The sequence below is a fragment of the Doryrhamphus excisus genome, chromosome 11, assembly GCF_030265055.1.
Source record: "Doryrhamphus excisus isolate RoL2022-K1 chromosome 11, RoL_Dexc_1.0, whole genome shotgun sequence".
NCBI classification, from domain to species: Eukaryota; Metazoa; Chordata; class Actinopteri; order Syngnathiformes; family Syngnathidae; genus Doryrhamphus; species Doryrhamphus excisus.
Window position 1 is genome coordinate 1,089,330 of NC_080476.1, and position 18,765 is coordinate 1,108,094.

Below are 18,765 nucleotides of genomic sequence, written 5' to 3' on the forward strand. Positions count from 1 at the left end.
CTTGAGTGGGCAAATGCTCACATTAAATGGCGTCCGGCATGTTGGAGAGGTATTCTCTTCACGGATGAATCTCGGGTTACATTGTTCAGGGCAGATGGCAGACAGCGTGTGTGACGTCGTGTGGGTGAGAGCTTAGCTGATGTCAATGTTTTGGTGTCCCCATGGTGGTGGTGGGGTTATGGTATGGGCATGCATCCGTTATGGACGAATAACATATTGTACATATTGTGCATTTTATTGATGGCATGTCCGGCCAGCATACTCACCGGACATGTAACACATTGAGCATGTTTGGGAGCGTTTGACAGCGTGTACCAGTTTCCACTGATATCCAGCAACTTTGCAAAGCCATTAAAGAGGAGTGGACCAACGTTCCACTGGCCACAATTGACAATCTGATCTTTGACAATTCAATGCGAAGATGTGTTGCACTGCATGAGGCAAATGGTAGTCACACCAGATACTGACTTGCTCTGAGTCCCCAGACCACAAATAAAGCAACAAATTACACATTTCTGGGTGGTCTTTTATTGCAGACAGTCTAAGGCACACCTGTGCACTAATTATGGTCTCTGGTGAGCACCTTGATGTGGCACACCAGTGAGGTGGGATGGATTATCTCAGCAAAGCAGAAGTGCTCACTAGCACACATTTAGACAGATTTGTGAACAATGTTTAACAGAAATGGTAATATTGTGTATCTGGAATGAATTTTAGGTCTTTAAGTCCATCTCATGAAAAATGGGAGCAAAAACAAAAGTGTTGCGTTTATATTTTTGTTGAGTGTATAACCTGCATTGACTGGCCACAACATTAGGTACACTTGCACAGTGGACAAGGGCAAGTAAATACAGACATAAAGTCAGATGGAATACTGCTTGTAATACTGAGCGTGGTGCTTTTGAGAAAAGTACAGTCAGCAAGGCTGACGCATTATTGTCATGTTTATTGCCATGTTTGCATGAATCACCAACTTCATACAGCTCATATATATGTAGTAGGGCTGTCAATTGATTCAAATATTTGATCTTGATAATCACATTTTGTCCACAGTTAACTCACAATTAATCACATTTAATCAGTAAAAAAGGATGTTTGATGACTGCAACAGTTTCTTATTTTCTGCAGAATGCAGCAGATGCTGAGAGCACCTTGAATGTCCTCAATATCTTGGATGAGCTTTTGTCAGCAGGTATGTTCAGAATAGAATAGAAAAAATGTCTGTCAACCTTGTAACCTTTTAAAACAGCCAGAGACCCCAGTACAGGGACCAGATTATTGCTATGGTAACAGGCGTACAACGCCTGTATCAATAAACTATGGCTGTCAAAATTAACAGATTAATGACACATGAATGGAAGTTTCCATTCCGGCGCTATTTCTTTTGACGCGCAATTAAAGTGTGCACGTTCTGTTTGACACTTGGTCCACACCGTAGTTTGTTTGAAGTACGGTAACTGTGTAGCCACAAGAGGGAACAAATCTTGAGCAGAAATGGAGAAAGACAAGAGTATTTTGATTGGTAACCTTAGCTTCAGAGCCCTGGCAGATGGTTATTTGAAGTTATTTGTATTTACTGTCACTGTGTTTCAGTTATCATGGAGTTACCACATCCTGTAAAAAGTATTCAAATCAATAAAACAACAAGGGTGCCCAAATGTATGCACCTGCCTTTTTCTTCTTTCTCTTTCGGCTTTTCCCTTCAGGGTTGCCACAACAAATCAACCGCCTCCATCCAACCCTGTCTTCCGCATCTGTCTCTCTCACACCAACTACCCTCATGTTCTCCTTCACTACATCCATAAACCTCCTCTTTGGCCTTCCTCTACGCCTCCTACCCAGAAGCTCTAAATGTAGCGCTTCTACCAATATATTCACTATCTCTCCTCTGGACATGTCCGAATCATCTCAGTCTGGCCTCTCTGACTTTATCCCCCTGATGGATTCGTTCCTGATCTCATCCATCCTGGTCACTCCCAATGTGAAACTCAGCATCCGCATCTCTGCTACCTCCAGTTCTGCTTCCTGTCTTTTCCTCAGTGGCACTGTCTCTAGACCAAACAACATGGCTGGTCTCACCACAGTTGTGTATACCTTTCCTTTCATTTGAGCTGAAACTCTTCTATCACACATCACGCCTGACACTTTTCTCCACCCGTTCCATTCTGTCTGCACACACTTCTTCACCTCCTATTCACAAACTCTGTTGTTCTGAATGGTTGACCCCAAGTACTTCTCCACCTTTTGTATCTCTTCTCCCTGTAACCTCGCTCTTCCACTTGGGTCCCTCTCATTTACACACATATACTCCGTCTTGCTGCTGCTAATCTTCATTCCTCTCCTTTCCAGGGCAAACCTCCACTATTCTACCGTCTCCTCCACCTGTTCCCTACAAATCCCAATGTCATCTGCAATCATCATAGTCCATGGAGATTCTTCTTTAACCTCATCTGTCAGCCTGTCCATCGCCATAGCAAACAAGAAAGGGCTCAGAAGATCTGATCCCTGATGCAGTCCCACGTCCACCTTGAACTCTTCTGTCACACCTACAGCACATCCTAGCACTGTCTTACAGTCCTCATCAATGTCCTGCACCACTTGGACATACTTTGTGACTCTGTCACTCCAGACGTCCTCATACAATGCCACAGTTCCTCTCTAAGCACCCTGTCATAGGCTTTCACCACATCTACAAAGACACAATGCAGCTCTCTCTGACCTCCTCTGTACTTCTTCATTCTTAAAGCAAATACTGCATCTGAAGTACTCTTTTTTTGGGGGGGGGCTGAAACCACCAGCCTTCTTTTGTTTAAATAATTATTGCACACTTTCTGTAAATCCTTTAAACTTCATTCCACTTCTCATACATCAGTGTGTTTGTCTGCTATATGATGTATTTAAAAATACAAATAATAATAATAATTACAATAATAATAATTAGGAATACATTGACCAATGTATTTTTTTCATAAATCCACCAATGAACCTGTAAGGGAAAAATAATAATAACAGCCATAGCCTCATTGATGGCTGAACCAAAAACTATAAAATATTGTAGCGTTGGGTATATTGTGTTGCTCCAAGCTGCAGTTTCATGTGCAAGCTTGGGGCAGTGAGGTTCAGATTGCTGGTGAGATCAAGCGTTTGGAGGAAGAGATTGAGGAAGTGTTGGGGAGTGTTCATGCCATGCCGAGAATCAGCGTGCAAGACAGTTATCATTAAAATCTGATTAAAATCTAACCCGGAAGGACTGTGTACATAGTAGTGCTGGGCAATATAAGGATATTTTTTTAAATATCCATATTTCTGTTAAGCACGATATTAAAAAAAATATTGTTCATATCCATAAAGACTGGATTTCATGTGGAGCTCTCATGTCTCAAGATGGCGCCGTCTGAGTACAAGCTAGTTACGACAGCTTTGTGGCTCCTGCAGCATTTTTAGTGTTTAATAGTTATTTATTTATTACTTCCTTATTGTTTTGTGCCATACTGACCCCTTAAGCAAGTGTGCAGCTATGGATGTTCATCTTATTACGTTTGTAGTTTGCGGCTTGCGCCACTGACTTTCGGTAATAGCTGTTAGCAGCTGTTGGCTTCTCTTTGCCGCGTCAAATGATCAGATATCCCTGCGGAAATATGGAGGAGGAGAGGCTGCACAGCAGGAGTGAACAGTGAAAAGACAGTATAAAGGTCTTCAAAGATGGTATCAACCATTTTTACCGTTTGTCGTCATGGGGAACTTGAGAAGGAAGCACTAATGGGACTACCCCAACTGCAGAGACTACTGTGAATGCACCACTATTGCACTGAAGAGACAGTATATTTAACTTTTTCTATATTTATATAAAAAAGAGAATATACTTATATGTATACATTTGATTTCAGTGGCTATTTCTCCTCTAATATTGGTTATATTTTAATCAAACTTTGCACACATATTTGGCTTTGACTTTTGTCTAAATTCATTCATTCATTCTCTACCACTTATCCTCACGAGGATCGCGGATGTGCTGGAGCCTATCCCAGCTGTCTTTGGCCGAGCGCTACACCATGGACTGGTCGCCAGTCGATCACAGTGTCTAAATTCAGTCTATGGAAAAAATATCGATATATATCATAATATTGATATTCCACCTAAATATATCGGGTCTATGAGTTTGATCCATATAGCCCAGCCCTAGTACATAGTATGATGTATAAACCAATACAGCATGCTGCTACAGCGGCGGAGCTACGTGGTGTCCAGGGGTGGCTGTGACCACCCTATTCTTTATTATTAGACCAGCCTTGTCAATATGGTATGCCTAAAAGCAATGTCCTTTGCAGTATCAGATTCGAAAATACTAGTCAATGACAAAACAACTGAACACAAAATACAGCTTTTACATTTTATTATTAAGAGAGTAAAAAAGTCCAGACCTATGTGGTCCAGTGTGAAAAAGTGATTCTACCAACATAACTTCGAAGTTTCAAAGCCATTTATAAAGCTCTCGTAGTTCAGCAAACTACAAGCGAAAGCCATTATCCACAAGTGGTGAAAACATGGGACATTGGTGAGCTTTCCCAGCAGTGGCCGGCCAACCACAATGACCCAAGAGCACCGCAACGACTCACCCAAGAGAATGTCTGGCCGTCTGTTGGTGACCTCAAGCAGAAAAGACTTGGTTTCTGCAGGACAATGATCCAAAACACACCAGCAAGTCTACCTCTGATTGTTGAAGATTGAAGAAGATTGCTGACTTGTAGTGGTGATGCTGTGGCATGACCTTATTAACATGGCGCTTCATGCTGGGAAACCCTCCAATGTAGCTGAATGACAACAATTCTGCAAAGATGAGTGGGCCAACATTCCTCCACAGCGCTGTGAGAGACTCACTGAAAGTTATAACAAATGTTTGATTGATCACTCACAGTTGGTCGCACAGTAGCCTCACACAGCAACTTGAGCTGCTAGCAAGCGACACATCATGGCAGATAGTAGAATTTACATAGAAATAAACACATTTATGATGAAGACCTGACAAAAAAGTGCTTCCCCTCCTTGAATGACCAGCAGCTGGCACTGCCACGATATACAGCTGTAAAGCTCTAGGGGTTGCCACCTATCCCAGCTGGTCACACCCTGGACGGGTTGACAATCATTTACAGGGTATGGCTCATATCTGAGACAGCCAAAATAGTAAATGCATTTTTATAATCGTTTCCTGCAACGGAAGTAGCAGAGTCCAATTAACCACAATCCCTTGTTTCAGGTACTGATAATCGTATTGACTACATGATCAGAAAAGGTGGGAGCGAGGCTTTGCTGAATGCACTGGTCAACAATGGCTGTGGACTCAGTCCCAACTACAGGATTCTGTTGCCAATCCTATACCTACTGGCCAAAGTTGGACACAAAGGTAACAACACACTGTATGGGCGATAAAGCTGAACATTTCACAAAGACATCTCAGAGTGCAAAACATTATGGAGACTTAAGTGTTTTCCACTCGTAAAATCATTATGTTTTCTGTAGTGTGCACCAAGCTATGGAACTCTCTCCCCCATCATGTAAACTTCTTTTAGGACTCACTTGCAAATATGCAAACCTCATCATTTGAAACTTTGGCTTTCTTTAACACGAGAATACAACTTTACTGGTCTGTGTAGCACTTTGGAAACAACGTTTATGAAATATAGATAAAGTGGATTGGATTGAGATTGGAAATATTTGACCAACATCGGAGCCAATGGTAGACAGGTTTTCAAGCACACCTAAAGCTACTGCATGATGCAATGTGTGTTTTCCAGACTGCCGCATAGGTAAAAAGGCTGAGGAGGCTGGAGCTGTCCTGCTGATTCTAAATCTGCTCAAAAACAACATTCAACATGCCAAGAGAGCTGCAGCATGCCTCTTAGTCATCCAAGTTTTTGCAACATCAGGTAAAAATTGAACATACTCAGTTAACATACAAGAACGCAGACACAATTGTGCTTAAAGGAAATGATGAGGGCTATACCACAAACATCCAAATAAAAAAAACTAATCATCTGTCTAATCCACTTTAATGAGATGTGAGCTGTCTGCTACAGTCGATGAACTTTGTAAGACCATGGTACTTACGGCCTGCAGGTGTGCCTAGAGGTTCCATTTTTTCAAAGATTAAGAGAAAGGAAGTGGAAATGTGGATCTTGATATAATTATCAAACTTGAGTTAATTACCTCTACAATCCCTGGCTGCCCAGTACTCATAGGGCCATAATTTAAAAGATGTAATTTTGCAGTGATTACATAATCAGGTGATGACGTCATCGCCACCCAGCATTCTCCGAATTAAACCAAAATAATCTCATTCTTTTCATCTTTGTCAAATCAAATCAAATCGAATCAACTTTATTTGTACAGCACTTTTCCTGAAAAGAAATGCAACACAAAGTGCTTTACAGAATTAAAACAATTTCGACAATTAAAAGGGAAAAACAATGAAGCAAAAAGAAAGCCCCTCCTTCCCACCCTCCATACTAGACCCACACACGCAAGCACACAATCACACATAGTAGGGAGACATGGCATGGCACTGAGGAACAAGGAGACGCCACCTTTGGGGCCGTCCACACTGGGAGGAGCTGCAGGCCATGCCATCGGAGGACCAGCACCCGGGCCCCCTGACTCCGATAGACGGGCGGACCCCCACATTAAAGGGAGGAACCCCCAGCCGGCCGTGTCGAAGGGACCCAAGGATGGCACCCCCTCAGCAGACCCGAACAGTCCCCAGTGTGGAGGACCCCCCTGAGGAAACACTGGAGTTAGAAGCTAAAGACTAAGAGCATAAAATAGGACTAAAAAGATAAAACATAACACTGGAGTTAAAAGCTGACGACCAAGAGCAAAAAATATGACTAAAAAGATAAAAACAAAACACTGGAGTTAAAAGCTGAAGACTAAGAGCATAAAATCAGACTAAAAAGATAAAAACACAAGAAAAGCTTAAAAATATGAGTTAAAAGCCTGAAATTTAGCTCAGAGTCAAAAATCACGCCCAAATTTTTAACAGAGTCGGCTGGTTTAATATCCTGTAGTTTTGGTAAAAGTCTCTCTCTCTGGCCTTCAGGACCTATAACTAAAACCTCAGTTTTGTCCTGGTTGAGCTGCAGGAAATTCTCTGCCATCCATGACTTGATGTCTACAAGGCAGTTAAAAAGGGCATCAAGTGGCCCTGAGTCATCAGGAGACATGGCGATGATTAGCTGCGTATCGTCAGCATAACTATGGAAGCTGATGCCGTGCTTCCTGATGACGTCCCCAAGGGGAAGCATGTAAAGATTAAAAAGGAGTGGACCTAAGATTGAGCCTTGAGGAACCCCACATTCAATATCATGGGTTCCTGAGGAACATGTACCCATACTTACATAAAAGCATCGGTCTGTGAGATAAGAACAAAACCAGTTAAGAACAGTACCAGAGAGGCCGACCAGGTATCTAAGTCTATTTAATAAAATGTGATGGTCCACTGTATCAAAAGCAGAGCTTAGATCCAGTAGAACCAAGACTGTAAGCTTTTTGTTATCTAAATTCCACCTGATGTTGTTTAAAATCTTTAAAAGTGCTGTCTCGGTACTGTGGTTCCTCCTAAAGCCAGACTGATGTTTCTCTAAAATGCTATTTCTGTTTAAAAAGTCATTAAGTTGGTAAAAAAAACAGTTTTTCTAAAATTTTACTTAAAAACGGCAAGTTGGATACGGGTCGGTAATTATTAAGATTGTTGGGGTCTAAATTGCTCTTCTTCAGAAGGGGCTTCACCACCGCCGTTTTAAAGGCGGTGGGGAAGACACCCGTCTGAAGAGAGCAATTCAAGATGTTTAAAAACTGCTCCTCAAAGAATACATAAAGTGATTTGAGTGATGTGGGAATTGGATCTAAAAGGCAGGTTGTTGGGCTTACTTGGGAGAAAACTCGACCAAGTGTCCTTGCATCAACCAGGGCAAAACTCTCCAGTCTCTCCTCAGGCAAGGACAACAGTCCAGGTGTGTTAACAGACAAGACTTTCTGGGGTAACAGGCAGGATCTGATTTTAGTTCTGAAGTGGTCTACAAAGTTTTCACAAAGATCGTCTGTTGGTGTCTTAAAAACTTTATTAAAATTAGTGCCTGTTAAAATATTAAAGGTGGAGAAGAGGAACCGGGGATTGTTTTTGTGGTTGGAAATTCGGGAAATTCGTGCCTTTTTTACTGCGTTATTGTAGGTTTTGAGTTGTTGACGTAAAATCTCGTTAATGAACAGTCAATTTACTTTTTCTCCATCTTCTCTCAGTACTCCTGCATTTTCTTTTCAGTTTATTGATTTCATCGTTTTTTCTCCACAGGGGTGTAGGTTTTCTTTTTATTGTCTTTGTTACAGGTGGAGCTACTGAGTCCAGAGTTGACTTCAGTTTACTGTTAAAATTATCAACGATAAAATCACAAGGTGCAGGTAAAATTTCAGCAGGAGTGCTCTGTAAAATCTCAATAAAATTTGCAGCCACTTCAGAAGTTAGATAGCGCCTCCTCACTGTTCTCACCGGGGCCTCCTCCTGGTTAAAACTGGTGATGCTAGTCCAGGGTGTGTCCTCTGTTGTGAGTTGGCTGTGTGACGTGCTGCTTAAAATCAAGACAATTTAAAAGGTTTAAAAACTCTCTGGATATTGAATCCGAGGTATCATCAACATGTAGATTAAAATCACCAGATAATAAAATCCTGTTATAAGAAGTGTGAATGATTGATAAAAGTTCAGAGAATTCACTGATAAAAGAACTAGAGTGATGGGGTGGTCTGTATACAGTGATACAAAGAATCGGAGGGCTGCTAAAAGTAAAGGCATGGTGCTCAAATGACTTGTAACTGTTAAAAGACACTCCATTTGAGATCAGCGAGTCATTTATGATGGATGCCGTCCCACCTCCTCTTTTCCCCTCTCTAGTAGAAAATAAAAAAATTGGTGGGCAGGCCTCAGTGAGAACAACGGATGCGTCAGTACCAAGCCATGTCTCAGTTAAAAGAAGACAGTCTAACTTATTATCTAAAATCACATCATTCATTAAAAAGGTTCTATTTAAAGCGAACATTAAAAAGTGCCACATTGATGGTGACAGGTGGCTTGTTGATCATGGAGGTGGGGTATGGGTGTCTATTGAGTGGTCGGAGGTTATGAGGGTTCACAGAGTGAGTTTGGCGGTGTCTGATGTGTTGATGCAGTGTAATGATTACCGGAATGGAAGTGGTGTTGGTGTAAGTTTGAGGTCCAAGTCCAGTATTGTGTGTATGGTGGTCAGAGGTGGAACTGAGTGGATAGGAGCATGGACCTGGTGGACATCAATCAGAGTGGGACAGAGCAACAGGTGTGGGTTTGGGGATGATACCATGCTGAAGGCCATAAGCCAGGTTGGCTGAGAGCATGCGGGCACCTCCCCTGTTAAGATGAAGCCCGTCAGGCCCAAAGAGGTGTCGTCTCTCCCAGAAAACATCAAAGTTGTTGATGAAGCCGACGTGGTGGGAGTTGCAGGCAGAGGAGAGCCAGGTGTTGAGACTCAGCAGACGGCTGAATCTGCCGATCCCTCTGCCGCAGGTGGGGGTGGGGCCAGAAATAAAAACAGTCACTTGGGACTGTGAAATGGAATTAAAAAGGTGTCTAAAATCCTGTTTTAAAAGTTCGGACTGTTGCCTGGCGATGTTGTTCGTACCTGCGTGGATAATAATCCTTTTCGCCTGCGGATGAGAGTTCAGGATGTCTGGTATTTTCCCGGTTACTCCGGGGAACGACAAAGTCAACGCCTCCCTCATACGGACATGCCTCACAATGGAGTCCCCGATGACCAGGGTTGTGGGAGCGGCCGCTCGGTCTTCAGGGGAGCAAGCCAGCTCAGCCACCCCACCACCCAAACCATGTGATTCCTCGCCAGGTGGGAAGAGCGGGACGAGTGGTGGGAAGAGCGGGACGAGTGGTGGCGCACCACGTCCCTCACGAGCTGCTTACGCCGAGTTGAGAAGCGGGTCGGCGCCTGTGCCGGCAGACGGCTCCCTGTTGGACACCCACCAACCGGAGGGCTGCTGGCAGTAAGTGGAGGGAAGGTTGTGGTGTCCGTCAGCGGGGGCATGGTGCCTGTGGCCACAGCAACAGATGTTGACTCTTGGTGTGGGTCCCGGGTCGCCGACTTCTCGCTCACGGACAGAGCGTATTTGTTGGAGAGCGGTAACGGAGGAGAAGCAGCCCCGCCGTGAGTCCCGCTCGGAGCCCTCTTCCGCCCGCGGACAACCACTTCGGTCCAGGGGGTCCCCCTGTTTGGAGTGGAGCAGGCGGGCCGACAGGGGGAGTACGGGTCCCAGAGAACCGTTTGCCCGAGCACGGAGGTGGTGTTCGGTGGAGCGAACTCACCGAATCGAGAGGTCTCCAGCCAGTTGGTCAGCGTCGGGAAACGGGTCTTGAGGGTGGATCAGCACTGAATCCTTCCTCTGGAGTTCATTTGACATCCGCTCGATGTCCTCGAGAAGGTGAGCGATCTTTTTGTATGCTTTGTTCAGCATTTGTTCCAACTTTCCCGGTGAGTCGGCAGCGTCCAATGTTGGCATAATGTGGTACAAGACTCACAGCAAAAAGTTAGCTAGCTACGTTAGCTTCCACGGCTAACGACTGGGGCCACCACCGAGCCACCTCTGTCTCGCTGCCGTCTGTCTCGCACCGAGCGTCACCAAATGTGGAGATGTGATTCAAAAAGATTTAAAAAGATTTAAAAGCCAAGGATAAGCGGTAAAAAGCGTTAACACTGCACTTGAACACAGCGACTACAACGGAGCAACAGTTGCTAACGACAATCACATGACCCGGAAGTGATTGTCCGTATTGTTTGGTGGAAATTAAATAATTAATCATCCATTTTCCATGCCACTTCTCCTTACTAGGGTTGCAGGGGTATGCTGGAGTCTATCCCAGCTGACAACGGGCCAGTGGCGGGGTACATCCTGGACTGTTTTAATTTGTGGTTTAAAAGATTTCTCTGGTGATGACATCATTCAGTCACAAAACTCCAAAGCAAGCAAGAGGGGCGTATTTAAACTCACAATGGTTCTACCGGATCTTAATGTATGAACATGAAGTTGTATGACACCGCCATAAGCAGTGAAGTCTGTCAACAGCGACTTACTCCCCACCTAGTGTCCTGAGCCGAGTTCTGGTCAGATTTTGGTACTGAGGAAAGTAGATAGTCGCTAGTTCCAGCTAGTTGCTGGGGACAGTAACATATGCAACATTTAAGAAGTGATCCTGAAACTAGTTATGACACAGATTCTTCAGGTTACATTTCTGATGGACCAAATTTTCCAGTTTTTCCAGTTTGAAGTACCTTCTTGAAGTTCCTCATTCCGAGCATATTGGGGACTGGATGAAATTGACCTATGAAATAAAATATAATACCTAAAAAAAAAGGCAGCACAAACGTACACACAAAAAATGTGACTACTTTGGTTTAATTCCGAGCATGTTGAGGGCCTGACCACGTAATAGGCCAAAATCTTAATCGTTGCTATCTCAAAAAGCAAACCAACACAAACCAGCACTAAAAAATTTGATTATTTTGTTTTCATTTGGAGCATGTTGGGGGCTGGATGAACTTCGGTTGATCTTTTAAAATGAACTGTAATAACTCAACAAACGAAAGCAGCACAAACGTTAAAAAAAACAGCATAGGCACAGCACTGACAAATTATTTGACCAGAATTTACCTGGGGGCCACTGGAGCTAGGATCTGGGTGAGGCTGGGCCTCATCAGGTTTCCCCCCCCCAAAAAAACGCATTTATTAAAAACTGAAAAAAAATAAAATGAAAAAACGTTGATAAAGTACATGTTTCCCAACCCAGATACCTGGGACAATTCCCACTTCTACATTCACTTCATACATCTCAGCTCACTCGAAACAAGTATGTTACCAATTCAGACGTTTAGAAATATTCCCACATTTTGTGTAATTTCATAATTTCTGTGAAAATTTTACTTGGTCTTCTAAAAGCTGTATAGCTCAGCTTGTAGAATGCTTGGTTTGTAATATTTTCTTTTGTAAAAAAAATTGCATTACATCAGATGGAAGTCACTATTTTGGATCAATGGTTGAACAGAGAAAACTCAGACTATACTTTTAATAAAAACTTTGATTTTGGCTTGCACAGGCATACCACTACCTCAAAGTCTTCTGGAGTAGGCTCCTTCATCCCTGGTACTAACAGACAGTACAGAAAGTGGACAGCATAATGAAGTGTGTGCTAATCACACTTATCTACAAAGAATGACATAAAGTAAATATATGTACATGGAATGACAAAAAACTCAACACACCACATTAAACACATGGAACAGCTCCTCTGTTTCATTCTAAATTTCAATTTTTGCACCTTTTTAAAGTGTTTCAGTTTTGCATCAACTTTTCGGCGCAATGACATCATCGACTTAGAATTATTCTCCTATAGAATTATTCTGCCAGTTTTTTGGTACTGTTGTACTCCTTCCTATTTCATCTGATTCAGACGATTCAAGCATGCTTCTTGTCTCTTGTTCAGTGGCACTGTCTCTAGACCAATACAACATCGCTGGTCTTCTTCTTCACTCACATATTAGCATTATTGCCCCTTGCTGCATGCACCATGAATTACAGTTCGGATTTTTCAAATGATCCACAAGAGTGGGCTTGACTAGTTTTTCGTAGACTTCTTCTATGTTAAAGGCGAAACCTACCACCATCAATTGGTGGTAGTGTTACCAACTTGGTGATTTTGTCGCTAGATCTGGCGACGTTGCAACCCCTCTTGATGTCATTTGCAGTATTCCCAGTGAGCCGCCTCCTTCATTTTTCAACTAATTCACACCATTCAAGCATCAAATCATACAAGTTTCTCAACAGATTCCAACTGTTCAACACTTTTCTGCTCTTGCCGCACCCTCACATTGTTGCCTTTATAACACAGCTTGGCGCCCTGACACATGGGGCAGTAACTGTCTGAGCTCGACCATGTCATGTTGACGGGCCAGTTTGTGTGTTTTTTACCCCCTACATCCCCAAGTTCTCTGATTGGCAGCATTGTTCATTTTTAGATTCTGTTCATCGTTAAAAGTCAACATATTGATGTGTATTGTTTTAATTTATTCTGTACCACAAGAGGTTTCATTTATTTGATTTTAAGAACTTTGAGCACTTTTAAGAATACTATTTAAAATGGTCAATATGGGATTACTTTATTCGTTTTTTTCTGTCCAGCCATTTGGCAGATAGTATTACAGATCTAAATGCCCTTACTGTTAAGTGCCAGTGGGGTGATTGGCTTCAGGCTTCAGGTGCGTTCAGCAGCTCCGCCTCCAGCCAGGAAACGAGGATCTGAGGAGACACAAAAGACAGGGAGGAGACTGGGGAACAGAGCAAGGGCCCCAGGATATGACAGTACCCCCCCCTTAAGGACGGGCGCCACCCGGCGGCCTACCTGGCTTCTCGGGGAAACGACGGTAAAAGTTAGCAAGCAAGTCCGGGTCAAGAATGAGCGCCCGAGAGACCCATGAACGGTCCTCGGGGCGGTACCCCTCCCAGTCGACCAGGTACTGGAAACCCCTGCCCCTTCTTCTCACGTCCAAAATGGCCTTGACCGAGAATGCGGGGTGGCCGTCGATAACCCTGGGAGGAGGAGGAGGCACATCTGGAGGGCTGAGGTCGCTGACTCTGACGGGTTTGAGGAGGGAGACGTGAAACGTGGGGTGGATCCCCAGGGAGTCCGGGAGGCTAAGCAACACCGAGGTGGGGCTGATGACCCGTTCCACGGGATAAGGGCCAATGAACCTAGGCTGGAGCTTCTTGGAACTGGTGTGGAGGGGCAGGTCACGAGTGGACAACCAAACCCTCTGTCCCGGCTTGTACTCCGGAGCTGCCACACGGTGGCGGTTGGCCAGGCGCTGGTTGCGTTCCGCTGTGCGTGCCAGGGCCATCCGGGTGTTGCGCCAAGCCAGGCGGGCGCGGCGCAGGTGGGCGGACACCGAGGGGACAGCTGACTCTGCCTCTAGAGAAGGGAAGGCTGGGGGCTGGTAACCATATGCCCCATGGAACGGAGAGAGACCTGTGGCGGAGCTGACCAGGGAGTTGCGGGCATACTCAATCCAGGGTAAGTTGATGGCCCAGGAGGCAGGCTGCTGGTGGCATACGCAGCGGATGGCCGCCTCCAGGTCCTGGTTCGCTCTCTCGGACTGGCCATTTGTCTGAGGATGGTAGCCCGAGGACAGGCTGGCGGTCGCCCCCAAAGCCTTGCAGAAAGCCTTCCATACAGCAGAGGAAAATTGGTCCGGTCTCCGGTTTCGAGAGCTGGGGGCAAACGGCGGCCGGGCTGGGCCCCATGGGCAGAGGGGAAGGGTCCGGAGGGACGTCCGCCACCGGAGGTGTGGCGAGAGCCGGGAGGACCTGCAGAGCCGAGAGCACCGTGTTGAGCTGAGCTTCGAGGGCGGCCATGCGTGCATCTTGCTGCTCGGCCAAGTTCTGCACGCTGGCACCGAGAGCGCCGAATAGTTCCTCTTGTTTGGAGAGGCGCATGGCTTGGAGACGGAGGGACTTTTTGACCGGGTCCGTGTCGCCGGGATCCATTCTTATGGCCGGATTATTCTGTTACGTCGGGGGTTAGTCTTGGTTCCGGACACGGAGACAGGAGTCAGGTAAGTGCGTCTCAAGGCTTTTATTCGGCCCAAAAGGAAGAAACAAAAGGCGATGGTGTCGGGAAAGAGCACCATGGGAAAAAGACACAAGATAGGCTGGCTGAAGGCGAGCGCTGCTGAACGCAAAACAACAGGTGTAACTAGGAAGAGCAGCGGCATGTGTATCGTAGCGTAGGTAGCACAATAATCCGGCGTTGGCCAGCTGTCTGCAGTCCGCTTAAGTGCCAGTGGGGTGATTGGCTTCAGGTGCGTTCAGCAGCTCCGCCTCCAGCCAGGAAACGAGGATCTGAGGAGACACAAAAGACAGGGAGGAGACTGGGGAACAGAGCAAGGGCCCCAGGATATGACACTTACATGCTAAACAGATTTGCTCTGCCAGGGAAACGTGACCACACCTTGCCTATATATTGAGTACTATTTGGCTTTATTTGATGTTTCGTTGTTGTGCAAATTTGGAGCAGCCAGACCGGGACAGAAGGAGATAGAAAGGAAGAAAAAACAAAACAGAGGGGGGAGTGTGGGGACTAGAGGGGGACAATACAAAGACAGAGAAGAACAACAGCGACAACAAAAACAAACAAGACTACATCAGCCAACTCCCAAAGACCCAGCCCCTCAAGCCCCCCCGGGGAGAACAGCGAGGGGCTGCAGAGAGGTAATCCTGACCAGAAATAGGGTGCTGGCAGGCCGGACAAGAGCCAACCCCTGAGACCGGCAAGAGACCACACCCCACAAGGGCAGAAGGGCACAGAGGACCACACACCATCTAGCCTAGAGGCACCCCCACCAGCCAGAAAGGAGTCCGCCCAGGGCCAGAGGCGCCGTCTGCACACAGGGGTCCCCTTTGAACCTCTACTACTGGCTTGCTTCTCTTGATAAAACATCCTGGCTCGGTTCCATTTGGTCAGATTTCTCTTGGGAGTTTATCCTGTCTTCATCTCCAATTGTCTGCTTTCTCGTGGGAAAGTGTCCTCTGAGTCCTCTGAGTGCGATGTATTCCACTCGTAAAGGTCTTCTCACGCAGTCGTATCACTGTGACGCCTTCTCTTTCAATTAGCACTCTCTTATGAATGGCTGACCTAAGGGAGACTTGCATTCTTTACCATTTGGGCTCTCTATGACTACATTCAAATAAAACAGTCTATAGCAGGGGTGCTCATTAAGTCGATCGCGATCTACCGGTCGATCGCGGAGGTGGTACTGGTCGATCGCGGCGTGACATTAAAAAAATATCATCCTCGCATCAATGCCGTCACTTGATTGATATACAGGGCAGCCATTCAGATGACAACTGAATGTTGCCCTTCGGGCGACCAATCAAATCAAACAACGTCTCTAAGTGCAGCAGAACTTACGATGTCAGCCTATCATCCATCCCCGTTACTTGATTGACATACAGGACAACCAGTCAGATGACAACTGAATTTTGACCTTTAGGTCACCGCTCATGCGTAAACAGCGATGCAAAGTTCTAAGCTAGTCGGCGAATTGCGTCAGATTTTAAGCCCTCGCTTAAGTTTATGGTCACTAAAATGAGTGAAGGAGCTGGACCAAGTAAAAAGGCAAAAACATATCACTTCCATACGGAATGGGAGGTGGACTTTTTTTCACAATGTCTTTTTCGAAGTGCGTTTGCCTCATATGCCATTCTACCATCGCAGTACCAAAGAAGGGAAATGTGGAGGTAATTACAAAAAATGTTAATAGTTAATTATGTGTGTTTTGCAATATTGGCTCATTTGGTTATGTAAGGTACATCAACATACATTGTACGTACAAATAATCCTCAATACATTTGAAAATAAATAGATGTTTTGCATTTTTGTAGTGGGTAGATCATTTTGACTCGGTCATTTTAAAAGTAGCTCGCATGCTGAAAAAGTGTGAGCACCCCTGGTCTAGAGGATATGCCTGTATGACGTACGTATATAACATACAGATGTAGTCTTGCAGGATAATACACATATGCTTTAAGGGTGTGGAAAATCATCGATGTGCATGATGCGAGTGCATCGGCTCATTCACTGGATACGGTTGCCATTGACGGGTGAAATCTAGATTCATTGTGATGCATTTGTGGGTATCGGTAAAATCCAATTCAAGCGCCGTTTTATTAATGTTCAATTTCACCCCATATACTGTTCCCTAGGTGCAATGAATGCATCATCATTATTTGGCCTTTTGTATTGAATACGGACGGAAGCCGTGAGGCACATACGTACAACTACGAGTAAAACAGCATGGACGTTCGCACGCAAGCAGCAGCGAGGAAGTTTCTATATTTAACCCCCCCCCCCGCAACGTTTAAATGGTATGTTTGGAAACACTACGGATTCTCAAAAAATGGTGGAAAGCTCGACAAAACGTACGTCATTTGAAAGAATGCCGCGTTAAGAAGCCGTACAACGGCAGCACGACAAATCCCCCCAAAAGGGGACACCACAACACGGACTAGTCTACCGCCGCCTCCCTGTCTAGTTTCTCGTCAGACACCGGGGAAAAACCAAGCAAATCAGGTCAGAACAAGTGGATCTTCCACTGCTTTCAAAGTTGTCCAGGAGCTATTTGTCCGTCCCCAACAAGTGTCCCCCCGGCCCTCTGAACGAGTGTTCAGCACAGCAGGTGACATTAGAACAGCATAGTTGGCTTCCTCCTGAATTTGGAAACAATTTTAAAAGGGTATAAGTTGTTTTCCACTTTCTGCTCCTCACTACTGTATTAGCTTAGCTACTAGTGCATTCATATTAGCAGCATGTTTAGCAGACAGGAATATAAACAAACATTGATTGCACTGTTGAAAGTGTCACTTTTACTTTGTTGTTGCTGTACTGTATTTTTTACAGCAGTAATTATTGTCTAATTGTTTTACTCCACCACTGAAGCACTGCTATTGTAATTGCATAGCCCATGTGAAAGTGTGAGGAAAGTTGTTTTTGAAAAGTTGTTGCTGTTTTAAGATGACAAAAAGAATGATCAAGAAGTGGTGCATAGTAAAAAAAGACAAAATGCACTTTAGTGGTATTTACTGCCAAATGCCTATAAGGAACAAAGGCAAATGAATTCAATTTTTTCCCTTTGCTTATTTGCATCATGTTGAATTGCATCATATCGCAAGAAATTGCACCATATATCAGATTGCATTGATGTGAACTAAATGATTACCGCATTATATCGTATGGCATCGTGTCGCCAGAAAATTCTATGTATCGTTAAAGTATCGTATCGCTGGCAGTGCATCGAGATGTGTATCGAGTCGTCCTCAGTGCTGAGTATGCTTACATATAACTAATATATTTATTATCACTATGAATACATACTGTAGACCAGGGGTGCTCACACTTTTTCAGCATGCGAGCTACTTTTAAAATGACCGAGTCAAAATGATCTACCCACTACAAAAATGCAAAACATCTATTTATTTTCAAATGTATTGAGGATTATTTGTACGTACAATGTATGTTGATGTACCTTACATAACCAAATGAGCCAATATTGCAAAACACACATAATTAACTATTAACATTTTTTGTAATTACCTGAGTTTACTTTGATGACTTGCACTGAATTGAACCAGCCAGGGATGCATAGTCCGGACAGTAGCTGCTGATAGCCAGCCTCAAGCACACTTCCAAATGTTTATGAGTCATGGATAATATCCGTATCACAATATCCGTATAATATTCCATATCCGTATGGAAGTGATATGTTTTTTGCCTTTTTACTTGGTCCAGTTTTTGCCTTTTTACTTGGTCCAGCTCCTTCACTCATTTTAGTGACCATAAACTTTAGCGAGGGCTTTAAAATCTCGCAATTCGCCGACTAGCTTAGCACTTTGCATCGTTGTTTACGCATGAGCGGTGACCTAAAGGTCAAAATTCAGTTGTCATCTGATTGGTTGTCCTGTATGTCAATCAAGTAACGGGGATGGATGATAGGCTGACATCATAAGTTCTGCTGCACTTAGAGACATTGTTTGATTTGATTGGTCGCCCGAAGGGCAACATTCAGTTGTCATCTGAATGGCTGCCCTGTATATCAATCAAGTGACGGCATTGATGCTGGGATGATATTTTTTTAA

The 18,765-nt window shown here is 44.5% G+C and overlaps 1 protein-coding gene across 2 annotated transcripts in view; it reads left to right on the top strand.

Moving 5' to 3' along the window:
* LOC131138492 (cytosolic carboxypeptidase 4) overlaps positions 1 to 18,765 on the top strand; it is a 140,076-nt gene that overhangs the window by 12,964 nt on the left and 108,347 nt on the right. The window contains exons 3-5 of one of the 2 annotated variants that reach the window (XM_058087448.1): positions 1,129 to 1,192; positions 5,255 to 5,401; positions 5,793 to 5,924. In XM_058087448.1, the coding sequence (XP_057943431.1) occupies positions 1,129 to 1,192; positions 5,255 to 5,401; positions 5,793 to 5,924 (343 nt within the window). Of the gene's footprint in view, positions 1 to 1,128; positions 1,193 to 5,254; positions 5,402 to 5,792; positions 5,925 to 17,846; positions 17,957 to 18,765 lie in introns of those variants that run through there. The other variant, XM_058087449.1, reaches the window with a different exon arrangement.